This window comes from Hyperolius riggenbachi, chromosome 8 (assembly GCF_040937935.1).
Source record: "Hyperolius riggenbachi isolate aHypRig1 chromosome 8, aHypRig1.pri, whole genome shotgun sequence".
Lineage (NCBI taxonomy): Eukaryota > Metazoa > Chordata > Amphibia > Anura > Hyperoliidae > Hyperolius > Hyperolius riggenbachi.
The window spans coordinates 124,027,501-124,054,962 of record NC_090653.1 but is presented as its reverse complement, the minus strand read 5'-3'; the positions used below and the strand labels follow the sequence as shown (position 1 = coordinate 124,054,962).

Genomic DNA, 27,462 nt, shown 5'->3' with positions numbered 1-27,462 from the left:
TTCCCCAATATCTAGTAAAAGAATGAATCACAAGTCTGCAAGCTAGCGCCACGTCTGTACAGACTAGGCCCTGCAATGTCCCACTGCCTAAGGCAGCATTCCCCAACCCTGTCCTCAAGGCCCACCAACAGTGCATGTTTTGTGAAAATCCACAGAGGTAGTTAATCAGTTCTGCTGAGACACTAATTACCCCACCTGTGGATGTTTGTGGTTTTCTGCAAAACATGCACTGTTGGTGGGCCTTGAGGACAGGATTGGGGAACTGTGGCCTAAGGGATGAAGTTCCGAACCCTTCCTGGTGACATCTCTCATACGTGTGTTACCTATAGTAACATAAAGAAAAAAAACGAGAGCCCAATATAGCGTAGTAAGTATTGGTAGAGGAAGGGAATAATGAAAAGTAAGTATTATACTTACAAACCAGGGTTGCCCCTAAGGCAACCACTGTAAAGGCAGGTGGGGAGATTAGGCCTGTCCCCACTCAGGACTAAGATGTCGCTCTCTGGGCTTTAGCTGCCCGTGTATGTTGCTCTTACCTTGTGAAATCTTGCTTGAAGCAGTCCAGTAATGTCTCTATCCTCACAGAAACCTCTAACTGCAGAATAATGTATGTGTATACACCTATTAGCTTTCATGGTGAAAGGCAAACAATAGATGCTGAAACTAATAGAAACAGAGTGAACGGATTCAGCTCAGCATGTTTCAGCTATGGCAGAAGAACAAGCAGAATGATCAGACAGGAAAATGCTGCTTGGCTAATAGAGGTTTTTGTAAGACTATAAACAATACTGCACTGCAAGAAAAAACATACTAACTCATAAATCAATCTGTCATAACCAATGGTCTTTTTCATCTGTCTTTTTAGGTGGGAAAGTTTACCAAGCTTATCCCATGGAAACCGAGAGGAATAACAGGAAAGAATGACAATGCACAGATTCCTGTTACAAACAACATCTCACAGAGCACAAGATGCCTCACCACATGAGCTGAAGATAGCAATAAGTAATCTTTATTCATAAGAAGTCATGTTTTAACCAAAATTAGGCAGAAGCCATGCCAAAAAATATATTTTATTACCTGGGTTGGTACAATAAAATATAAACGCTTTAAAAGAATCAGTCCTTGAGAAAGTGTTATAGAGTGTATTATGCTTACTGCTATGTCTCAGTTCCAGAGAATTTCCCAGCAATGCAGCGATAGAGGTCTTCCTCTCCCTGCAATCTGCCCTGCATAAGTAACTCCACTTTTGTCAATTTTTTTTTCTCTAGCAGCCATGGATGCGTTCATGAAAAAAAAAAAAAGGATGCAGGAGATCGCCATTAGAATATCACTAAAATCAGTGTTATTCTTTTACTGGATTTACAGATATTTTACTATGGCTAAACCTACCCCACTCTCACACGGGACCCTCCACTACTGATGCCTAACCCTGACCCCCCCCCCCCCCCCCCACACACACACACACACACACACACACACAGAGCCGTGATGTAATGCTGCAATTTGCATATCCGCATACCTCAGCACTCACGATCCTATCAGGCGCAGAAATGTACCTTATTTGCCACAAATCGTGGCCGTTATAAAAACCTCAATTTGAGGCAAAAAAGGTACATTTCAGCACCCAATAGCGGGCCCGCTGTGTGCCCAAATTTCCCTTCTTTGCCCCAAATCATGACTTCTATAATAGACACCTATGGCGGTGTTCTTTTTTCAGTAAGGGCTCCTGTGCCCTTTTTTCCTGATTTGGCCATGAATACAGTTCCACTGCTTAGGCCTTGTTCCGATCACATGGCCATCTGCATTTCCATGCGTTGCGTGGCTGATCCCATTCACTGTAGTGAATGGGTCAGCCACGCATTTTAGCAAAAAATGCGTGCAGCATGTGTTTGCACAGCACACTGGCATGTGAACATCAGACAGTGCAGTCTATGCACGTCTGATGTTGGTGCGTGTTTGCCTTCTGCACGTGTTGCCGAAATACGGATGGCAACATGTGTAATGTGAACGAGGCCTAAGTGGACAGAGCAACTCAAATGTATTTACTTTTTTTTGCATTCCAACTGTACTCTGTAAAAGGTTTTATTGAAGAAGCTAGAAATAGCTACATTGCCTGCAGAGAATTCACAATACCAAATGTGTGTTCAAAGCCCAAGTGTACCTATGCTCAACTGCAACTTCCTGTAGCACAACTGTTAGCTTAAAGAGCTAGACAGACAGCAAAGGAGTTAAGGGACCATTAAACAGGGAGGCTAAAGGTTGTAAATTCAAAAATGTCAGTTGCTCCCCTGCACGGGCCGGGCAGTTGCTAACCTTTGGCACAAGGGCTGGAAAGATGGATCCCCTATAGAGTTACATTTGAGTGCCACAGTTGCCGTCCTCAGACATGACATGCTTTTTTTTTCTGATGCCGGTTAACACCACTATGTGTGGGGTTACCAAACGCTGCCTTTCGGCTGCATGCAACTGCAGCTGAAAAGCACATATGGCTGACAGACAGGAGGCTAAACTGCTCTATATGCACAAAGTGCAGTCATCCATGGAAAAGAGACCTAGTGTTCTTAAAAGACTTACGAGGCGAACACACGAAAAAAAGTTAATTACCGTATGGCCATTGCAGTGGTCATAGCAGACTATCAGCGCCTGGCCTGTCACTGTGTGGCCCTCTGTTAGCATTATCCAAGCTGTAGTTCAGGCCCCGACCCTGCCCAGGGTCGCCCTATCAATTTGCGATCAAAATCGCCGCTTTAAAAAAAATCCTACGTCTGCGCAGTTCTTAGCCGCTAGTGCGGCTGCGCAGGTTCTCTGGCCTGTCCCCGGCCCGTCCTCGCTCCCTTCACTCAGCTCCGTACGTCATGTGGGCGTGCCCGCACGGCCGCCCACATGACTGATTGATGGACAAGTCACGTCTCCCCACGCTCAGATGCTGCTTGTCTCGGCTGAGGGGGCGTGGCTGACTTGTCCCTCAATCAGTCATGTGGGCGGCCGTGCGGGCACGCCCACATGACGTACAGAGCTGAGTGAAGGAAGCGAGGACGGGCCGGGGACAGGCCAGAGAACCTGCGCAGCCGCACTAGCGGCTAAGAACTGCGCAGACGTAGGATTTTTTTAAAGCGGCAATTTTGATCGCAAATTGATAGGGCGACCCTGGGCAGGGTCGGGGCCTGAACTACAGCTTGGATAATGCTAACAGAGGGCCACACAGTGACAGGCCAGGCGCTGATAGTCTGCTATGACCACTGCAATGGCCATAAGGTAATTAACTTTTTTTCGTGTGTTCGCCTCGTAAGTCCTTTAAAGTGGTCTGAAAGTCAGCATTTCTACTTCGCTTTAAAAGATTCCTTACAGCTTTAAAACTACTATCCCAGAAAAAAATTCTAGCAGAACATCACTGAAATGGTTAAACATAGCACTTTCTCCTGCTATTCAGCTTCAAATCTGCATCGAAACTGGAGATAACAGTATCTTCTTTACTTGTTAAACACAAATGTATCCACAGTGGAATGTAAACAAACACTCTGAATAACTGTCTCTGCTTAAAGAGAACCCGAGGTGTGTTTAAATAATGTTATCTGCATACAGAGGCTGGATCTGCCTATACAGCCCAGCCTCTGTTGCTATCCCAAACCCCACTAAGGTCCCCCTGCACTCTGCAATCCCTCATAAATCACAGCCGTGCTGTGAGGCTGTGTTTACATCTGTAGTGTCAGTCTCAGCTGCTCCCCCGCCTCCTGCATAGCTCTGGTCCCTGGCCCCGTCCCTTCCCTCCAATCAGCAGGGAGGGAAGGGATGCAGGCGGGGACTGGAGTTCTGCAAGAGGCGGGGAGAGCAGCAGACTGACACTATAGAGATAAACACAGCCAGCTCTGACAAGCTATTTGTCAGCAGCGTGGCTGTGATTTATGAGGGATTGCAGAGTGCAGGGGGACCTTAGAGGGGTTTGGGATAGCAACAGAGGCTGGGCTGTATAGGCAGATCCAGCCTCTGTATGCAGATAATATTATTCAAACCCACCTCGGGTTCTCTTTAAAGAAACACCGTTCAGAATAGCTCATTAGAAGATTTTAATATATAATAAAAAGCAGTTATAATAGAAAAAGAATAAAATGCAATGCCAGCTTTTAGGGCAAGATAAACTACACTTTGGAGACTTGTAATTTGTAGACATACAATATTACTTGTGCACAAAAGCAAATATGATAACTGTATGAGTAATAAAAAGTAGGAAAAAAAACTGTGAAAGACAACTTCTAGATAAGATTTTACTGCAGGGAAGTTCAAACTCTGTTTGATAGCTTAAAATGCATAGTGTAGTTTGTAAACTGCAAATATTAGAGAATGATGCAATGTTATAAAAAAAACAAAAAAAAAAAAACAAAAAAAAAAAAAGATATAACTGAAAATAAAAATGAGACTTTTCTTTGCTACTAATGCTGTATTAATTATCCGTACTGCACATACAATTCATTATATGTTAAGTTTGTAATCACTGAGATTATCACAGGTGCTGAAAGCACTCTGTGAAGCTATTTACTCATACAGCCAAATGGGGAGTTATAAGCAGTCTGTACTATAAAGTGAATAAGGATGGTTTTAAGGAACACAATTTGAGGTTATGGTTAGTTTTGGAACGTCATAGCTGGTTGCAGTTAGAAATAGAAACTTTTTTTTTCATAACTCTCAATTACAGACTTGTGCAACATAGTCATGATTCTTTAATGAAAGTAGTTTCACTTCAGCTTAGCTGCTGGGAAAGTCCCTCTATAATGTGCACAAAGCGTGCAGCTCACTGTACAAGCAGAATGGCTGAAGTGCTGCCCTTTTCAGAGCAGATCTCTGGACTGTGGCATGAAGGAGACTGTAAAGTCATCACAATCATCTCAGTCTGGTGATCTAGTGCTCTCCTTACTGCAAGCCTATGATAGAGGGAATATTGGAGCCATCATTGCTAACTTAGAATTACCTGGCTGTCATGGACTGCAATTTTTTCACTTATCGAAGACTCAGACAAGTCAGGAGCAGTTGATAGACTGCTAGCCTCCTTTCTGTTAACGTAACTGAATTTAAGGGGAGTTCGTGATCAGTGGTTGTGAAATGGTTATGAAACATGGTTTAAAGGCGCAATGTTTATCAGCTATGCACACATTGGAAGTTAATAGAGACTGCCCTGGGTAAAAATATAGAGCAGGGGTCTCAAACTCAATTTACCTGGGGGCCGCAGGAGGCAAAGTCAGGATGAGGCTGGGCCGCATAAGGAATTTCCCAATCGCGGCGCATCGCCGCCTCTGCCCGCCCCTCTCACTCTTCCTTCACAGAGAGGGGCGGGGAGAAGCGGCGATCCGTGCGGCGATTGACATCAGGAGTGGCAGAGCTGAAGCTGAAAGCTCTGCCCCTTCCAGGAAATGCTGGCGGATTGCCCCCCGGGCTATTTGGGGGCTCTGCAGCCCTCGTTTAGCGGCGGGGATGCGGCAGATTACTTGGGAGCACTGAGGCGAACTATAAGGAAGCTTTTGCAGGCGAGGGCCACAAAATATTGTATCGAGGGCCGCAAATGGCCCGCGGGCCACGAGTTTGAGACCCCTGATATAGAGTGTGTCTGAGAGCCTCCCCAACGGTGCCTTAAAGGGAACCTGAAGCGAGAAGTACATGGGGGCTGCCATATTTATTTCATTAGAAACAATACCAGTTGCCTGGCAGCGCTGCTGATCTATTTGGTTGCAGTAGTGTCTGACTCACATACCAGAAACAAGCATGTGGCTAAAAATGTCAGAAACACCTGATCTGCTGCTTGCTTAGTCAGGGTCTGTGGCTAAAAGGGTTCGAGGCAGAGGATCAGCAAGACAGCCAGGCAACTGGGATTGCTTAAAAGGAAATAAATATTGCATGATTCCCTTTAAGATCTGGCATGCTGGATCATTAGTGACATCCAGTGCATTGTTCTCCCACTTACTCTGCCCACCAGAAGCCACTGTGCCGAACAATGTCTCTACACACCCCGAGAGATCTAGCACCGATCCTGGCCACGTGACAGTCCTTGTACTTTTGTACTAGGCTTTACTTTGGCATTTACATGCAATCTGTTGCAATGGTTGATTAAATGCTTGTTACAGGAAGTGGATTCAAATACAAAAAAAAGTAACAATGTAATTCTACAGCTGCTTTGCAACTACCCTATAACTGATTAAACAAGACAAGATAATGGCAGATATATAACTGAAACAGAGATTGGACCCCTCCCTTATATCCATGACAGAAAATAGATAAAACATAACTTTTAATACATATACTGACTAAAAAGTAACTTAACTCTTCCAGAGAACGAAAGTAGTCTACACTATTAAATGATGAAGACAGAAGATTGAAGTTGTACCTACTGTATCTACAAGGGGTATAGCTGTACTAGAGCCCATTCAGGTGGGTGTTAATTACACAATCTGCACCAATTACACAAACTAAGGTGACCCTACATGTTTTGCTCCAAGTTGAGGCATCGTCAGGGGTGAATTAACGTAAAGTGCAAAAGTAATTAGTGCATAGAACAACACATTAAAAAAGGACAAAATTGACAGTCTTCTGACTGAGACCTGTGTGCTCTGGTCCAGCCACCTGTCAAATATTTTCTTCGACCAGGTGAAAGTGCACAAAATCCACACTCACTGGATGCCTGGAGAACACTGTATAAGGGTCCCCTGGACCTTGATCAAGCCTGTGCCTTATCTCAGCCGGATTGCTCCCACGGCTTCAGAATAGCTCCACACAAAACAAAAGAGACGGCACACCACTGGCTGCAATAAACTTTGCTGTATTGGAACGATAGCACACTACATGTTACGGATATTACATCCTTCCTCAGGTGTATACACAAAGCTCTCTTTCTCCTCTTTCTGGCGACACCTAAATCATCGCCCTACGCCTTTTAGTTTTCTCTATTTTCGCGATCGAAGTCGCGGTCGCAGCAATTTCGATCGCGAAAATAGCGAAAAATAAAAGGCGTAGGGTGGTGGTTTATATATCATTGGAAAGAGGAGAAAGAGAGCTTTAAAATGATATGCATCTTTCCATAGTTTCTGCACTGCTCAGAGTCCCTTTAAACAAACTCCTTCACTAAAGCTATACATCCACCTGATCAACCTCAGAATGATGAGAATGGGAGGGTGGAGAATCAGGAAATGGGTAGGTGGCATTAACATAGGTCTAAGTCTATGAGCATGCACTAAGACATAAAATAGAGGGGTAGAACTTGCCACCTGTTCGGCCTCCGTTTCTGAGTGATAGCCATTGTGCTCGTCCTGAATCTCCTGTATGCATGAGGCAGCGATAGACAAGACAGAGGCAATAAGAGAGAAATAATCATGCAGACAACAGGTAAGAGGACAGATAAAACACACTTCATAAACAGTAAAGAATACCTTAAGCTTATTACTACAACAATACATCTAGCTCCCATTGGCATGCAGCAGACAGAACACAGGGAAAATAGGGCACAGGTTTGGTTAGCATTTGGCTTTCAGTTTTCCCCACACTGTATATTCATACCTTAGATGTCCATCTCATTCCTAAGCTACTGCACTCTAGAAAGTTGGCCAAAACTAAATCACTTTGGGAAAAGCTCAGCAATTTCTTCAAATGACTCTCAGCCTCATTAATGGCTTTGTAGAGCTGAACATGGACTGAAGCAGAAAAGGAAGCGTTAACATAAATTTCACAATCTTTGGTCCTTCTGTAAAAATCATATAGTCTTCAGAGGCTGGCATTTAATATTTCCTCATCCGCCCAAAAACAGGCTTGTAGCAGATCATCCAATCCTCCCTCCTCTGGCTGAAGATGTGTTGGTAGCTAAGCATCAGCACCCAGTTCTCCTGAGTCAAAACCAACAGCTACACTGCTAATGCTCTATGAAAAAAAATCTCAGTTACTGCCTTGATTCCTCAACGATACCTGAACCCGCTTCACCACTCTCAAGCCCACCCATGCCTGTTGTATGTGAAGTTGCAATGATACTGGAGATGCTTTTCAGGAGGAGTATGTGATGCGACTGCTTATACAAGTACAATACAATAATACAATACAATAACATTTGTAAAGCGCTTTTCTCCCATAGGACTCAAAGAGCATAGTTGTGTCTCAGATCAATACAGGATTGCAGGCTGGGTTGTGTTACAGAGGAGACAGTCAGATGTTAATGAATGCCAGACTGAAGAGGTGGGTTTTTAGTTTAGTCTTAAATGCTTCCAGGGATGGAGCTGTCCTGATTGGGTGGGAGGGAGTGTAGGGGCGGCATGACAAAAGGCCCTGTCTCCAAAGGTTTTTAGTCTGACTCTGGGGGTGACCAAGGTGTTACATCCTTTTGATCTAAGATTGTGGGGGGTGTGATGCAGTTGCAACAAGTCCTTCAGGTATCCAGGGCCTAGATTGTGCAAGGATTTGAATGTGAGTAAGCCAATATTAAACAAAATTCTCAATTGTATCAGTAGCCAGTGGAGTGAGCACAGGGTTGGTGTTATTTGGCAATGGTGGGGTTGGCTCGTTAACCGCCTTGCGGCGGCATTCTGTACTAATTGCAAGCGGCGTAGGTCTTTCTTATGAAGGCCTGTGTAGAGGACATTGCAGTAGTCCAAGTCACTTCGGGTTCATTATAAGTTGGCTTACAAAGTCAGTCATCTTTTTAACATCTCATACATAATGCAGACATCAAACCAACAAAGTTGATTTCCGGTGATACCTTTAATACTAATGCTACATGGTTTATTGCAAGCTTTCGAAATGTTAAGTTCACTTCAGGCATTATACAGAACCGTACTATCTATACAGAACCGTGTCATAATCTTTATAAGGTTCTAATACAGTTCTGTATAATGCCTGGAGAAGAAACTTAACGTTCTGAAAGCTTGCAATGAACCATGTACAGTTATTCATTGAAGTTATTACTGGAATAAACATTTGTTGGTTTGATGTTTGCATGCATGCTCTTCGACTAACACTGGACCACACTTCACCTGCTCATACATAATGAATTACAGTTTTTAAAAAAAACCTAACCCTTTCCCGCTCTATTCTAAACACCTCACCTCTGATCTCACCCATGGACAAGAGTAATGCTTTGTTGTGTACAAGGGCTTTTTCTTATCAAATAATTTAGAAGAAAAAACAGAATATATACAAACAATTTCATAAAGGTGAACTCGCCACTTCTAAAGACTGTCATCTTACTGTGTACACAAATGTCTCGCCTACCCAGGTGTCCCCGTGGACAGATTGTTAGCAAACAGGCATGCTGGAAAGCCACCGATGTGTACTGCCACAGGTCCTGGCAGCTTGCCCCCCACTTCCATCCCCTCTCCATAGAGAGCCAAATGGTATACGAATAAAGTTCTGCTTTTACTGATGGCTGACACGGTACAATACCACCGTCTACCACTCTGTCATGAAGTACTACAACACAGCGTGATGTATCTTTCCCAAGAGGGTATAAAAGAAGAAATGCCCGAGTCTCCCAGGCAACAAACCCGTAGGAATGATCAATGAGATGCAAATAATTGTGTTGATGCGGAATTTTGTATGCAAATTTATGCAGGTTAAAAATCAGATTTCACCTCAGCAGGATTTGATTGGTTCATGTTCAAGCTGCAGACATATGGATACAAAATTAGCATAATGCTGCATCAACTCTAAATTCTTTGCATCTCATTGACCATCCCTATAAACCAGTATCTTTCAATCATATGTTGCTAGGTCAGGTTAGAAAATATACCAGTGTTTTATTAAAGAAAACACAGACTGTCCATTAGGAACTTTTTGACACACAGCCCATGTTCTACCTGCATGTTTGCACAAAATACAGGTTTGACAAAATAAAACAGACACAGGTTGAAATCATTTGATTTACCAGAGGAATAAAAACAGAATGGCTAGATAAGTGACCTGTTAGGCTCTTAGATGGAAGAAGCATAAGACAGCAGGCTCTGAACAATGGTGAAACAAGACTATATGTGAGGAAACAGTACAGACATTATGTAGTGTGTTTTGCAATAGATACAGCACACAGCAGCTCCACATCCTCCTCCTCTGTGTACAGAACTATGGTAATGTTGGTTAAGGTGTAACATTGAACTACAGTGGGTAATATTATGAAATCTTCTGGCACTGAGGCTAGGAAAGGGCTAAATGTCAGCTAACTGGCATGCAACAGAGCATAAACAATTGTTCTTTCCTCTGTACCAGCTGCAAGCTCCTCTGGGTGGATTAAAAGGTTTTCTAGAGCCAACAGATGATCACATAACCCATAAGGACTTCCACGAAGAAAGGTGAAAAAGTTTTACACTGAAGCGATGAGATCGAAGATGGCTCAAAAACCCCCAATGATTATTGCTGCATGTCCTTTGCAAACCCAAGGTGGGTGGGGCCATCCTGCGCACGTTGCAATATCACAGCTGACAGGTATGTCATAGCTAGATTAGACTCTGGTTTCCCACCACAGTTCAATTATTATTTAGTGATACATGAATTGGTTCCTCATAATTTGCCTAAGACACTGGAAGGGACATTAGACTATCATTTTGGTAGGGATAAGATTGTCAGCTCCACTGAGGGACACTTAGCTAAATAACTATGCTGTCTTTAAACGGAACAAGGCACCATTTTTAGCACCCAGGGCATCTTAATAGCACATTAAAAATGCACGCCAATAATGTGGTTTGGTACATTATCAAAAATAACTTCCATTTCACCTCTTCTTTTACATTTAAACGTTTATCAGAGGCTTTTTACCCTACTTCCGAAGCCTGCCTGACCGCAGAAATTTCAGGCAGATTAGGACTGATGTAATTATTTTATATTTTATTACACACATTAGCAGAGAGCAAACAAAAGCTTTCATCAGTGTGGGGGAGGGGGTGGTACATAGAACACTGTGAGTTAAAGTATTTAGAGAAGTCACAGATGGTATCTTCACACCTTCCCCTTGATAAATAATGGGTAGCTAGAAGGGAGGAGGGGGGACATGACAGCGCCTATAGCTATTAGAAAACAGGAAAAAAAAGTAGTACTTGGTTCCCTTTAAAGCACTATGGAACAAGTTAGATGTGTGTACAGTGGCCACAGATCCTCCCCAAAGCATGGATGAGATAGATTGTCTTGGCCAAGGGCAAGTCAACCCTATTGTTCTCCTACTCACTCAGTCTGCATTGGGGTCCACTGTAGACACGCTAGTTTCTTGGCAGAGGCAGCCCCAGCCAAGAGTCATCTAGCGTGCGTATACGGCTTTAGGACTATGAACTCATTCACAAGCTAGTGCTTAGCTCAAGGGCCTAGTATTCACTATATAGCAATGCAGAAAATGGTTGCTACTAAGTAAAGATAAACAGAACAACAGACTAACACTATATACAAACCATGCAATAATCCCCTCAGATTGGCAGATCAATCGATAATTTCAGGCATGTCCGATCTGCTTCAGATCGAGGGATAGTTTTTGAGATCAGTACTGCACAAAAATCGGTCCCTTTCTCGTCTGGAAGAAGATCGGATATGCCAGAAATTATGGATCGTTCTGATGGGAACATTGTATGGTGTGTATACAGCATAACATAACACAGAAGACTCTGCGGTGAAATCAAAACCCAAGTGTCCCATTAAAACAAATAAATACAGTGTTAAAGAAATGCTAAAAATGCAATCTATGTTAAAAGCCAAAATATATCTTCAGGCATTTCAACACAAACAATTAAAGAAATGAACAAAAAAAGTCAGTGGGGGAAGAGGCCACAATAAGCACAGGAAATTCCTGCACACTGCGGACTCCCCACTGACAGGAAGAGACAATCCCTGTACACTCCAACAAGCAGCTCTGTAACCGAGGTTATCGTTTGCAATAAGGATTAATTTTTATTAATTTCCTTATAAAAGAAACATCTGCCTAAATACTATTTTGTAAATACAGAAACAATATAAAACACAAAATCAAAATAAGTATAGTACTAACATTAAAATATTATATTTAAAATCTGTAAAAGGAATTGTGTTAGAATCATATACAGATTGGCATGAATGGCATCCCTTTCATCTGCCTCTTAATGTGGCTGATAAGAGGAACATCTTCAGTATATGTGAGAATTGCTTTTTAGTTCCCCTCTGTGGAAAGTTTCACATTGTCACACCCCCTGCAAACTCTGCAGGCTTATTGTATGTAAAGTGTGCTGAAGACGCAGATCCCCGATGGTTGGAAATGCAGCAGACTGCACAGCACAGGACAGTGAAAAATGTTGGGTCTTCACTCCAGCAATGCAATATAACTGCACTTTCGATTAGAAGGCAATCTGCAACCAATGTGTCCTATTTTTATGAACTCATATTGAAAGCTCTGTAACATGAAACTGTGCTTTACTAAAGTAAAGTGGTGTTTGAAAGCCATACATATACCATACAACAAGAAAAAAAAAAAAACTTTTACGGGCCACAGTATCAGAAGAACTAAATAATTACTGGGAAACCCTGATGCAGGAGACGCACCCTCTGACCACTTATGGAGACCAGAGATTTAAGGTACCCATACATTTAGGGATGTGTGGGCAGATGTGACGAAGAGACAGATCTCTCTTTGATCACACTGTTACCGATCTCTCCAGTGGCGTAGCCAAGGAGCTGTGGACCCCAATGCAAGTTTTACATTGCCCAAGGGCCCCGATGCGGTTGCCACCTCTGCACCCCCTATTGCTACACCCCTGGATCTTTCCCTTGCCGCAGGCCAGTTCTGTGAGCTGGTCAGGAGCAGATTTAATTGGCTCCTGACCAGCTCACAGAGCTCTGCCATCATAGCGATGGCACAGCGAGGGCCCTGCGGCGAGTGAGATATCATTGATAGCGGTGCGAGCTCGGTGATTGAAATCTACACCCTGGCAGGAATAAACAGCCACAAACAGGGCGTAGATTTCAATTACTGCGGCCCACAGAGCTCTGCTGTCATAGTGACAGGCCTATGGCGATGTGTGAGCGGTGATTACGGTAGTCAGTAGAAGCCGCTTTTTGGTGCGAACAGCCTGTGGTCCTCAAGGGGCCAGAGACTGCTGGTATGCAAATGGTTAAATATTCTGATAAACAGCAGAGAGCTGCTAGGATTCTAGAACTAAAATCCTTGACAATGGTAGAATTCACTAGGCTGCTAATGCGTGAGAAATCCAGCCGTGCTTGCAAAGTTTGCAAGGCACATAACTATGTATAAACGATAACATTCTGCATAGTGAAACACATCGCTGTAATCTGCTCTCTAGCGTATTGGGTCTTTTTCCCCTTTACAGGTCAGTCATTTTATTTTTCCTCACATATTTGAATGATTTGTGCAGGACATGTGGAAATGAGCTTGACTGAAAAAGGATGTTCACTGTTCTAGGTCAGCACTAGTGGGTAATAATACCATTTATTAAAGTAAAACCTCAGATAAAGCCTTCTGTGGTTTTCAGTTATCAGTCTGCCCGCAAGAAAAGTGCCATAATTTATACAGAAATAACACCAAGTGGCAGTCAGTATAAATAATGAGCACTGTTATGTGCGGTCACCACTGTGTTTTTTATCACCAAATTTAATAAAAATCCCCAACTGCCACTTTATAAGTCACCAAACAAGATTCACTGCTGTGAAAGTGGAGAGCACCATAGATGCCAGTGGTGAAGTTTGCGGTTTGTTTCAACCATACTATCTGCAGATTATTATAGTTTGCCATTTCAAAAGGGCAGTATGAGGCCACAATACAGGTTGCAAAATGCTACTTTTCCTAGCTAGACCCCCCTCCCCCCCCCCCCCCCCCCACACGGTCTTGGTCTCTGCTTCACTCCTCTGGGTGCTCCATCTCCCTTACTTCCATGTCCCTGGGCACCAGTGTGATGTAACGCAGGGGACAGACAATAGGGGAGCTGTGACCAATAGAGGCCTCCGGAATATAGCTTCTCCATTACGTCACACAGGCGCCCGGGGACACGGAACTGCAGAAGACGGAGCAGGCACCGGTGTGACGCAGAGACTGGGTCATGTGGTGTACAGGTGACAGTACCTTTATTGGTTGTCAAATCAAAACGCCGCTATTGCTCCCGATCAGCCGTTCAACAGACATTTTCCAATCCAACCAACTAAATCAAGCGATTTTGTCCAGAAATCGCTTGAACAATGGATTGATCAGGCCAAATGCTTCACCAATTTTTCCCCGATTCAATTAGAACGATCGAATTAGCTGTATATCGACGGGAGAAATCGGTGATAGTATGGCCTGCTTTACACGACACAATTTACAAAACTTTTATTTATCAGCTTTTCATGAACAAATAATTCCTGACAAACATAATAATTAAAGCACAAGTAAGGTAAGCAAAAACACAAGCTGGCAAAAGTTTGAAATTTATTGACACGTGGCAAACAGCAGGCACAATAAACTGCAAAAAGTGAGGATCAAAATCTTCAGTGAGACAAAAACAAAGCAAGCAAACAGCAATATTAAAAAACTGTGTAAAACAAAATGTTGGCATCATGTAAAAATATCTAAATCTGGCTGTTTAAAACAGAACTCCAGCAAAAATCTCTGTTAGAATAGGGGAGGCAAGGGTGGATATATAACTTACATCACAACATTTGTGGTCTGTGGCACTGCTGAAAGTGGTCATAAATCACCCACATCAGACATTTATTCCAACACTTATTACTGTCTACCTGGATCGTGTGTGTCATGGAGTAAATGGTAGATCTTCTAGCCAGATCACAAAGAGAGCCACGGCAGGAAACTCAGGTGGACATGCTAAGCACAGGGCATCAAAAGAAATTCCACTTTCATTGAGAAAAATAATACTTTCATTTTGGCTCTACTTATTGCAAGGGTTAATAACAAATGTTATGTCAGCTTGCTTACTTGGTTTTTTTTTTACGTGCACATAACAGTCACTTCATGGGGTGTCAACCGTCATTCACTGGATTAGGTTAGGTGCTAATAATGAAAGTATTGCAGCAAGATGGGAGTGTCTGGATAGTCTCATGGTAACAATACTCCGAGCAGAGTACTCTGGAACAACTTTACAAACAACTTCTGAACCTCTGAGCTGATGTTAACAGAATGAATCCTCACCAAGGCACTTTAAAGTGCATCTAAACAGAGGGATATGGATGTTTTCTTTTAACCAATACCAGTTGCCTGGCAGTCCTACTGATCTCTTTGGCTGAAAAAGTGGCTAAATCACACACCTGAAACAAGCATGCAGCTAATACAGTCTGACTTCAGTCAGAGCGGGTGCATATTATGTTGGCCCCACTCAGTTCAGGGCGGAGAGAGCCGAATGACAGCTTTCCCCACTAAACTCAGAGGCGGCGTTAAATACTATTACCCCTCCGAGTTGTCCCAACTCGGAGGGAGATGTAATTTGGGGTATGGCAGCCGCCAGAGCCCTGAATTTTCTGCTACGTGGGTGTGAGGAAACGCGGAAAAGCCGCCGTCTCTCAAAGTGAGGCGGCTGTTTCCACGTCCAGCAGGGCGTCACAACGCGGAAAAACCGCCACATGCCGCTTAGGCAGAGCGGCGGAATCCGCATTGGGAACGGCGGAATCCGCATTGGGAACGGCGGAATCCGCATTGGAGGCGGCCCCTGCAAGCTGTTCACAAGATACATTGCAAGACAGTACTGGTGTGGCTGGGACTGATAGTCCACCAAGATTCAGAGTGACACGCGCGCGCGCACAGAGGCTGAGTTTAAATAACAGCCAGAAGTGAGTCAGCTGACCAGGAGGGTCAGCTGACATTTTCCACAACTCTCATTGGTCCAGCAATTAGGGAGGTCCTGGAAAGGTCCTTGTGTATATATACTGCTGGCTGTTCACTTGCTCCTTGTCTGGCGTTGCGATCACATACGTGGGAGCACCCAGATCCGTAGTCAGATCCGTAAGTGTGCCGGGACCAGCTGGAGCTGTAATCCTACACTTAGCTAGATTCTGTTGATAGCTAAAGTACTAGTTTGATTGTGATTATCTGTTATGACCTTTGCCTGCCTTGACTATCCCCTTGAACTCTGATCTTGTACCCCGATATTTCTGATACTCTGTTGCCGAACCCCGGCTTGTTCCTAGACTCCGCTTCTGCCTCCTGATTCTGTACCTCGATATATCTGATACCCCGTTGCCGAACCCTGCCTGTACTTAGACTCCGCCTTTGTCTTCTGATCTTGTACTGTATCTGTTCGTGTGTGTACTACCCGGCTTGTCCGACCTCGAGAACCGACCTTACTATTGGAGGCGGTTCCCCATCCTGTCAGTGACACCTCCTCCTGAGTGTCACTTTCAGACCATCCTTCCAACTGTCAGTCTGACTCCTCCCGTCTTGGAGAGCTCAGGTCTGCGGAAGGAATCTGTGCAGTACTCCTTGCTGCACTGAGGCCTAGTCCTCTAAAGTGTTACTGTTACACCAAACACTACACTCTACTCAGGTGAACAGAGGTTAGCTAGTATATCGGATTATCGGTGATACTGCAGATCACTTATAATCTGGTATACATCTGTATTCCCAGTGATACTGCAGATCACCGGTAATCAGATCCTCTCTGTGCTTCACCGATCGTTACAGTGGGGCGCACATCATAGCACTGCTGCTATGACGGCGCCCAGTTTCGGCGCTCGGCTCTCAGAGCCACGCGCCGAAATGAACTAATCCGCAGTCAGAGCACCTGATCTGCATGCTTGTTGAGGGGCTGTGGCTAAAAGTATTAGAGACACAGGATCAGCAGGAGAGTCAGGCAACTGGTATTATTTCAAAGGAAAAATCCATATCCCTCCCAGTTTAGATTCAAGTTGAAACAAAACTCTTCTATAGAACAACAACCCTTTGTACAATGCTTCTACAAACACCTGTGTGGAAAAGGGCCCTAGTCTATGGGGAGCTAAGACACCCCCCCCCCCCCCCCAAAAAAAAAAAAAAGCAAGCTGAGGCACAGTCCTAGTTGGTGAGTCCAACAGGCACCTGGCAGAGGGAGGAGCCCATACATATCACCACCTATGCATAACAATATTTGGGAAAGGGGGTGGAGCATAATGACTTGCAAAACTGTGCTGAACTAGCCTAAATTTTATTTTTAATTTCGGGAGGGTTTAGTTAGACTCTAAATCCACCCACTGACTTTTCCTGATTACAACAAAGATTTTTTGCTGGAGAAACACGCAAAGAACTTCAATACACAGCACACTAGACAGAAAGGCAAGAGGCCGACTTGCTGCTGCACACCAAAATGATCTTACCCTTATATCGGGCCTCTTGAAGACCTGTTAAAATTCATAACATTATCAAAAGGCAAAATATTACTCTGCTGTCTGACTGAACATATAACTCTAGGCTTCCCAATACATTGTTTATCAAGAATCCTCCCAGCTATCCTTGATATAATCCTGCCTTCCCAGAGGGGATAGGAGTCAGGAAAGCTTAAACCATGCAGAAGCTCTTAGTGTCTCAGAAGCATACACACACCAAGACGCTGGGCATCTGCCAATGCTTCCACATCTGCAATTATCTCATATGCACAAGGCAGATATACAGGAAATGCTAAGAGCTTGTCAGGGCAATTCAAGATGAGCATATAAACCTTGTTAAACTAAACATACGAAAGTGTTATAAGCAGCTTAAGACAAAGTCAGCCCCAGGGGCTCCCAGAATCAATATTACAAAGCCTCAGCCATGTGGACCAACAGACAGGCAGTAGCAATGCAAATTCCCTGGGATATTAAGGGGCCCAACCAGGAACTGTAGTTACATAATATAATGTCCTTCTGTATAAAAGCCTTCTTTTTCTAAAGATCATGGGCCCGATTCATCAAGCTGCACTGCTTAGCAGCGCAGCTTAATTTGAAGGAGAGCATGCTTTCCCTACCTTACAGGAGTGTGCCTTCCCTTAGTTACATGCATTGCGTACATAGCAACGCGCGTAACTTTAACTGCAAGCGGTCCTGTGAAGCATTGTTACCACGATACTTCACTTGTGGCCGCAACTACCGGTATGTCAATTTACACAGTTGTAACTATGTAAATTAACATAGTATCGTCCGCAAGTGAAATATCGCAGGAACAATGCTTCACAGGACCGCCCCCAGTTAAAGTTATGCGCGTTGCTATGTAAGCAATGCACATAGCTAGGAAAGTGAGCGCTGCTATGTAAGGCAGGGAAAGCAGGCGCTCCTTCACATTAAGCTGCACTGCTTAGCACAGATGAATCAGGCGCCTTGTCTTAAAGTGAACTCGAAGTGAAAATAAACGAATGCGATAAACAATTGTATCTATCCCGTTACTCCTAAGAATTATTTAAGATATTTCACAGTTTTATTTTAGGTTTAAAAGCTTAAAAATCAGATTTAATGTTTGATTGTCTCTGGGTCTGAAAGCGAAACTATCTGAACTATTGACCTTTATCTACTAGCAGACCCAAGCCCGTTTAAAAACGTGCTCTAGGGTCTGTGTTTCTCACCGCCACCCGCCGCACACCCGGCCGGCTCCCTGGCCCCGTCCCTGTGAGGCTGGGTCCGTGCTGCGCACATGCGCAGTAGCAAAAAGCACGGACCCAGGTACACAGAGACAGCACATGCAGGGACACAGGGGTTTTATTATAGAGGATCATCTGCAATCAGAAGCTGTTCCATGCCAGGAATGAGTTTAATGCCTGGTACACGCCATGCCATTTTCCGCCAGATCGGCGGTCGAGTACATCATTTCCAACAACACTTTTTTTCTTTTTTTGCCTGAAAGAGTTAACATCCCAGTACGCAAGGGACAGTTTATTTCCAGTGGGGACTTGGTCGGTCTATAGCAGGCATGGGCAAACTTGGCCCTCCAGCTGTTGAGGAACTACAAGTCCCACAATGCATTGCAGAAGTCTGACTCCACAGTCATGAGTCATAAAGGCAAATGCATTGTGGGATTTGTAGTTCCTTAACAGCTGGAGGGCCAGGTTTGCCCATGCCTGGTCTATAGTGTAACCCTCACTAATTAGGAATTACAGCCATAATGCCTGGTACACACCATGCAATTTCCTGTCAGATCGATGGGTCAAATCAATACTTTTTGACAGGTCTTATCAGATTTCCAATGGTTTTTCCAATTGCTTCTGTACAAAATCATTCAAAAAAACTTGATCGGATCTGTCGGAAATGATCTATTCAACCCACCGATCTCACGGGAAATTGCATGGTTTGTACCAAGCATTAGGGCTGTAATTCCTAATTAGTGAGGGTTACACTATAAACGGACTAAGTCCCCACTGGAAATAAACTGTCCATTGCATACTTGGATGTTAACTCTTTCAGACAGAAAAAGAAAAAAAAAGGAACACAGTCAAGTTATTTGTAGGCTTGGCACTGTACATACACGTCTATCTCACCATGTTACCTTGGGTACACTTTAAAACTCTGATCACATGTCCTCAAGCAGCACTGTAAAGAGTCAGTAGCAGACTGAGGAAGTTGGTGCTTCGATTGCATGAAGCTGCTGTTAAGACTACAAGCAGGGGAATTGTCTGATTACCTTCAATGTTCTCCCCAGCCAGGTGGCATGAAAAAGTAGCCAGGTGCTGTGTAATGGGTAAATGCAGGGCCGGCACTTCACTACACAACTCTACATACAGCATAGTAGGGGGATGAGAAGGTGAGCTAATGACAGCTGGGTGAAGCACCCAGCTAAGAGCCTGGGGAAAACACTGACCATGTTAGCTTGTTGCCAAGCTACCTTGTTATCTTGCTACATGATACCTGATTACCCTGGACTAACACCTTGCTGACCACTTCAATGCTGCTCCTTGCGATCCAATGCCCCCTGGTCCCATCCTCAGGGGGTCAGGACTCAACTTAAGCCTCATAGATTCCAAGTATTGAACACCCATTAATAAATCATTAGTGTGCACAAGGATAGAAGTGCATTATTTTATGTGTGAATTAAGTCCTGTATATGTACAAAATGTTTTACATCTACTTAAACCTAGTCTGATGGTGGAGCTTAATATGTAGACTCAAGAGAAACATGACAGTGCCTGGTCACTTACCCTGTAATCTCGGGAAACATTCTCTGGTGGAACAGAGCCAGAAATCTGGCTGGATATTGTGGCCGCAATCAGCTGCTTGCACCATTCAACATGAGATCCAGTGGGACTGTAAGAGAGAAAGCACCGATTTATCAAACACATCACTGGAACAGGCTGTGGCACTTTTCTATCTTGTACTTTATCATCTATTTGGATTACTTTCCTGATTACTTCATATTTTTTCCTGTCAAATAAGGTCCTACAAATCCTTCCTTGGGGCTATGGTGACCAAAAATCATCCATATAGTGAAACAATAAAACTTTAACAGTAAAAAATATAATGAAATGCCTTCTCCAAAAAGTTTAAAGAGGAACTTCAGCCTAAACAAACATACTGTCATTATGTTACATTAGTTATGTTAATTAAAATAGATAGGTAATATAATCTCTTACCCATCCTGTTTTAAAAGAACAGGCAAATGATTGATTTCATGAGGGCAGCCATCTTTTTGGTTGAAAGGAGGTGACAGGGAGCATGAGACACAGTTCCAACTGTCCTGTGTGCTGATCACCCCTCCCAGTTGCTAGGCAACATGAACAACAACATAGGAAATCCCACCATGCTTTGCACAGCATCAGGGAAAAAAAGCCCGGGCAGTTTTCTTTGATGGGTGGAGCTTAGCTAAAAATGCAGCTAAAAATGATGCTTTGGTAAGAAAAACAAAGTTCTGATGCTGTGAAACTGTTAAAAAAACACCAAGCCTTTTCAGTTCTGCGGAGTAGATTTTTAGTTCGGAAGTTCACTTTAAGTTTTTCAATGTTCAAAGCAACAATACAAATCAAAACATAAGCATAAGTACCAGTAATTGTCTAGATACAGCAGTTTATAAACCACCATAGTTAAAAAGTGTTGAAGTATCATAGTTACATCAACAATATCTGATTGCAAGGCTGCACAGTGCAAAGACAAGGAATATATTCTATTGCTAGATGCACCCGATCTATCAGGTGACAGGTCAGGAAAAAATTTTGTACAAATGCGACACACTAGCATATAGGCTAGCAACACATCTGTCACTATGGTGTGGGAAGAAGGAAAAACACACGGCACACGATGGAGCAAATAAAAGAACAATGCACTTGGAGGTCAATTGGACATTGCTAAAGATCTGGCATGCCACATATTAAGGTGATGTTGAAGGTACAATTCTCACCCAAGGAGGTCCTTATTGGGCGCTGCGGCCCAGTTTAATCCAAATCGAATGTAGCCTAAAAGTTAGATATGAGGAAGGAAGGAATTGTGTGTATGTGGAGTGGTGAGAAAGAAGAATTTAGAGTTAGGCATCAGAAATGGGGGTTGTAATCACTGATGGGAGAGAAGTGCCACACTAATACACAGAGTCACAAAGAGGAAATACAGTATTAGGCTCCCTGCACACTGCAAATCCCATGTGTGATTCCGATTTTCCCTGGATGCTAGCAAAAGAAAAAACACAGAAAAAAAACGCAGCATGCAGTACCAATTAAAAATCGGAATCACATGTGAAAATCGATAAAATTGAAATCGGAATCGCATGTAGTTTAATCTGTAAGAAGATTTTACCAATACCTATTAGCGTCCCCTCAATCATCTCAAAAGTCCATCATGCTGCAGCAATACACATAACATGTTTCTTCCCCTCCACCATTTCATTAGCCTTCTTTATTTATTTAAGTATTTATATAGCGCAGCCATATTACGCAGCGCTGTAGAGTATATTGTCTTGTCACTAACTGTCCCTCAGAGGGGCTCACAATCTAGTCCCTACAATAGTCATATGTCTATGTATGTATCATGTAGTGTATGTATCATAGTCTAGGGCCAATTTTAGGGAGAAGTCACTTAACTTATCTGTATGTTTTTGGGATGTGGGAGGAAACCGGAGAGCCCAGAGGAAACCGGCGCATACACGGGGAGAACATACAAACTACTTGCAGATGTTGACCTAGCTGGGATATGAACCGGGGGCCCAGCATTGCAAGGTGAGAGCACTAACCACTATGCTACTGTGCCACCATAGGCTTTTATACACACAGTGCTGTGCAGAGACTGTAGAATGGACCATTTGCCTTTCACACTTGCACAGATTTGTCTGAAACACACACGCACACCTAACTAAGAATGGCAAACCCTACTGTACCCGAATGTGTGTTTTCTTACAACGCGATGGACTAATGAAGTTAGATAGCCTCAGCCAGTATAGGTTAGTTAGGTTAGCCAGGTAGGTACCTTCAGTATAGGTAGCGTGTATTTGCCCCCAATATAGGTTAGCTAGGTAGGTGCCTCCAGTGTAGGTAGACACAGCCAGTAAGGTTGCTCACAGTATAGCTTAGCTAAGTAGGTGCCTCCAGTATAGTTGCCCCATAGGTTAGCTAGGTAGTTGTATCTAGAATAGGTAGCCAGGCAGCATAGGTGTAGCGGCGGGGGAGAGCAGGCATAGTAACAACTTACCTTCCGGGATGACACCAGCAACTTCTATCTTCTTTCTCTCCCAGCTGTCCATTGCGTTGGTACCAGCACCCCTGTGATGACATGCGGTTACATCATCACAGGAGCGCTGTTAGCAACGCGACTGACGCCTGAGAGAGGAAGTAGAAAGTGGCTGCGGGGAATCCTGGAAGGTGAGTTGCGCTACAATTATATGCGTGATGTGCTGCGGCAAGACGCGGAAAAAGATATGCGTAAAAAAAGAAAAATCACCACTTTCGCGACTACAAGTAGTCGTGCTCCACGTCGCAATTTCGATTTCTAAACGATTTATCGTGCAGCCTTAAATGTAGTGGTAAACGGTCCTTGCTTGGAGTCTTCTTCAGTACAGGACACTGTAGATTAGCACTACTGACTTATGTTGTGATCATACATTCAGCTCTCAGTTGAAACAAAGAAAAACAAACAGTTGCACTGCACTGGTTATGAAACATGAATTATCTAGTCTTCAAAAAGGATAATATTGGGATAAAGGATAATATTGGGATACTAGCACTACAAATTATGGACTCTGTCCTCTTTTAGCAGGACAAATACTTAGAGGAAGTTGTGTGTACTCTGTCTGTGTACATAGATTTCATCCTTCAGATTTTATTGCACAATCAGAACAATAAATGCAGCTAACCTCTGCCTAAAAGCTTGCAGGGATTATTCTTAAAGAGGAATTTTAACCAAGGATTGAACTTTCTCCCAATCAGTAGCTGACACCTTTGTTCCCATTAGAAAACTTTACCTTTTCTCGAATAGATCATCAGGGGGGTCTGTATGGCTGATACATACAACCCCTCCTATAGTGTGATGTCATGACCAAGGTCCTGACAGTTTGCTGTCTGTTAACCTCATTGCATTGTAGGAAATAACGTTTTTTTTTTTCCAACTGCCAAGCAAGCAATATGTCCCTCTGTGCATAGAACTCTCAGTAACAAACATTCTGTACAGATCACCTGACAGTACTAAAGCTGTCACCATCAGTGATAACATTTCAGAATGTAAACCGGGAATAGGGAAAGATTTTACAATGGACAAACACTGACTAAATAATTTGTAAATGAATATTGTAAAAATAAGCAACTTTATTAATTATGTTATTTTTACTACAGTTCCTCTTTAAGCCTCATACGTGTGCTTGACTTAAATCAGCTAAGGCGGCCAATAACGTCCGCCTCAGGCGATAATCAGGCATGAGTGCAAGCAATCCGCTCAGCTCAGCAACTCACTGCCCACGACAGTCGATTGCATTGTTCACACCGATTCCCCACCCACTGTGTGACATCACGTACCCCCAGCTCTTTCATCCCTCTGACACCCCCCCTCCCCATAGCAACACAGCGTGTCGTCAGCTACACAGCTGACTCGCATTTGTGCAGCCTTACCCAGCGATGTCACCCAAGGGGATCAGGTGCAACTTTAGTAACAGATGTGTACACATCTTCAACAAGGAACTACAGTGAGAATTTTGTCATTAACAAAATTGCTTTTTATTTTACAATATTCACTAAAGCTGTTTAGTGAGTTTTTACCAATAATAAAAGCTTTCCTCTCCCTGATTTATATTTTGTAATTTATCACAGGTGGAGACATTGTTAGTCCTGCCAGGTGATCTTTGCAGAATGTTCGTTTACTGAGAATTCTATGCCCAGAGGGAGATACTGCTTGCTTGGTAGTTATTTCCCACAATGCAACAAGGTTCACAGACAGGAAACTGCCATGGCCCTGTCATAACATCATGAGAGCGATGTCCCTGATGATTTATTTGAAAAAAGGTAAAGATTTTTCATAGGAAAGGGGATATTGGATACCGATTGGGATGAAGTTGAATCCTGGGTAAAAGTTCCCCTTTAACTCCGATTACAATTGCACAGCATAAAACATATTAGCCTTGCATATCATCCTATTGTAAACAGTTTATAAAACCAATATATGAACGGTCAAATAGAATTATAGTGAAGAAACTGTTTAGCTAGATCTCTGACCTCCTGAAAGAACTAGTATTATATAAACTCCGTAACCTTTTCAGTAATCCTCGATTGAGATTTGTCATAAAAAGGTCCCACATTTTCCTTCAGCTGCTTCCTCGTTTTCTGCCAAATGAACTTCCTTCATATGCCAAATGTAATAGCCTGGAGACAGTTGTTCCAAACATCATACATTTTACAGTTCACATAAACAGAACTTCTGAAACAAAGTTTCCCTCGCGAAGCCATCGCTGCGATACTTGAAGGTAGGATGCCTCCATATAGGAAAATGCATGAAGCAAAATATTTGGGGGAGGATGAAATCACATTGGGAGCATGATTGAATGCCTATGGTTACTGGAATTTCATAGGACAGGTTGAAAAAGAAAACAAAATATTACTGTTGCCTCATACTCCAGTCTTTTTCAAGTGGTTAGAAAGCCATTGATATGAGACCATACAAACTACAAGCAACCTCTTAGGTAGGATTTAAGCACAGGGTGTTAAAGTACATCTGAAGCAAAAAGAACAAACAAACAAAAAGAATAAAACAAACAAGGAAGTCTCTGGATACCTTAGTGCTTCTCAACATTTCTATTGGTTTGTACTCCTTTTAAAACCCTGTACTCACCAAGTACCCCCTAGCATTGCAAACATTATCACAAGTAACCCTTGACAAAAATCTATTTACGGTAATCGTAGTACATGATAATTGGTTCTATACCATTTCCAAACATTTATTAATGCTTTTAATTACCTAAAACACTAATTTGGTGTTGTTTAACCACTTCAGGACTCAGCCTTTACCCCCCCCCCCCTTAAGGACCAGCGCTGATTTCTAAGATCTGTGCTGGGTGGGCTCTACAGCCCCCAGCACAGATCAAATAACAAGCAGAGTGACCAGATCGCCCCTTTTTCCCCCACTAGGGGGATGATGTGCTGGGGGGGTCTGATCGCTCCTGCATGCGTGTGGGTGGCGGGGGGCACCTCAAAGCCCCCTCCACGGCAGGATTCCCCCTCTCCCTCTCCTCCCTCCCTCCCTTCCCCGGAGATCCGAGGCTGCACAGGAACGGATCTGTCCTGTGCAGCCTCTAACAGGCTCCTGCCTGTCATGTGACAGCGATCCCCGGCCGCTGATTGGCCGGGGATTGCTGATCTAGTACAACGCTGCTACTGTTAGCAGCGTTGTAAAAATGTAAACAAAGCGGATTATTTCCGGTTGTGTTAATAGCCCGCAGGCTATTCAAGGAGCCCCCCGCCGTGAATTGACAAGAAGCAGCCGCTTGCGCGAGCTGCTGTTTCCTGATTAATTTGCCTGCAGCCAACGACGCAGATGTGCGTCGCTGGTCCTGCAGCTACCACTTTGCCGATGCACGTTATGAGTGGGCGGTCGGCAAGTGGTTAAATAAGATTTATCATTTTCTAAGATTTATCATTTTCTTTGTTATTCTTGGTTAAGTATATCAAGCCCGAGTACCCCCTGGAACCATCAGGCGTACCCCCTGGGGTATGCGTATCACATGTAGAGACTTCCCAGTTCCCGCTGTGTCTGGTCGTTCCTGTGCTATCCTGGTGGAAGCTATTAGACCTGCTAGGTTGAATAGCTCTTCGGCACGGCTCATGCTGCCTTCCAAAGTCCCCAATTGCTTCTGAAGAGTGCATCCTTTCTGCGCATGCGCGGGCTCGGTCACAAGGAGGGTGAACCGGGAAGGCTCTATTATATCGAGAGCCTTCCCTCAAGTATCTATAACAACTGATTTGTTGTTGTTAATGCATACTTTAAAGAGGAACTCCAGTGGATATAATGTAATAAAAAAAGCGCTTCATTTTTACAATAATTATGTATAAATGATTTAGTCAGTGTTTGCCCATTGTAAAATCTTTTAAATCCCTGATTTACATTCTGACATTTATTACATGGTGACATTTTTAATGTTGGCAGGTGATGTAGCTGCTGCATGGTTTTTTGGCAGCTGGAAACAGCTACAGGTCCTTCTAAAAAAAATTAGCATATTGTGATAAAGTTCATTATTTTCTGTAATGCACTGATAAACATTAGACTTTCATATATTTTAGATTCATTACACACAACTGAAGTAGGTCAAACCTTTTATTGTTTTAATATTGATGATTTTGGCATACGGCTCATGAAAACCCAAAATTCCTATCTCAAAAAATTAGCATATCATGAAAAGGTTCTCTAAACGATCTATTAACCTAATCATCTGAATCAACTAATTAACTCTTAACACCTGCAAAAGATTCCTGAGGCTTTTAAAAACTCTCAGCCTGGTTCACTACTCAAAACCGCAATCATGGGTAAGACTGCCGACCTGACTGCTGTCCAGAAGGCCATCATTGACACCCTCAAGCAAGAGGGTAAGACACAGAAAGACATTTCTGAACGAATAGGCTGTTCCCAGAGTGCTGTATCAAGGCACCTCAGTGGGAAGTCTGTGGGAAGGAAAAAGTGTGGCAGAAAAAGCTGCACAACGAGAAGAGGTGACCGGACCCTGAGGAAGATTGTGGAGAAGGACCGATTCTAGACCTTGTGGGACCTGCGGAAGCAGTGGACTGAGTCTGGAGTAGAAACATGCAGAGCCACCGTGTACAGGTGTGTGCAGGAAATGGGCTACAGGTGCCACATTCCCCAGGTCAAGCCACTTTTGAACCAGAAACAGCGGCAGAAGCGCCTGACCTGGGCTACAGAAAAGCAGCACTGGACTGTTGCTCAGTGGTCCAAAGTACTTTTTTCGGGTGAAAGCAACTTTTGCATGTCATTCGAAAATCAAGGTGCCAGAGTCTGGAGGAAGACAGGGGAGAGGGAGATGCCAAAATGCCTGAGGTCCAGTGTCAAGTACCCACAGCTAGTGATGGTCTGGGGTGCCATGTCAGCTGCTGATTTGGTCCACTGTGTTTTATCAAGGGCAGGGTCAATGCAGCTAGCTATCAGGAGATTTTGGAG

At 43.5% G+C, this 27,462-nt stretch overlaps 1 protein-coding gene across 4 annotated transcripts in view; it reads right to left on the bottom strand.

The window, feature by feature from the left end:
- MTMR1 (myotubularin related protein 1) overlaps window positions 1–27,462 on the bottom strand; it is a 111,694-nt gene that overhangs the window by 74,109 nt on the left and 10,123 nt on the right. Inside the window, exons 2-3 of one of the 4 annotated variants that reach the window (XM_068251023.1) lie at window positions 20,037–20,142; window positions 7,245–7,298 (exon numbers count right to left, since the gene is read on the bottom strand). In XM_068251023.1, the coding sequence (XP_068107124.1) occupies window positions 7,245–7,298; window positions 20,037–20,142 (160 nt within the window). Of the gene's footprint in view, window positions 1–7,244; window positions 7,299–17,253; window positions 17,278–20,036; window positions 20,143–27,462 lie in introns of all 4 variants that reach the window. The other 3 variants (XM_068251025.1, XM_068251024.1, XM_068251026.1) reach the window with 3 other exon arrangements.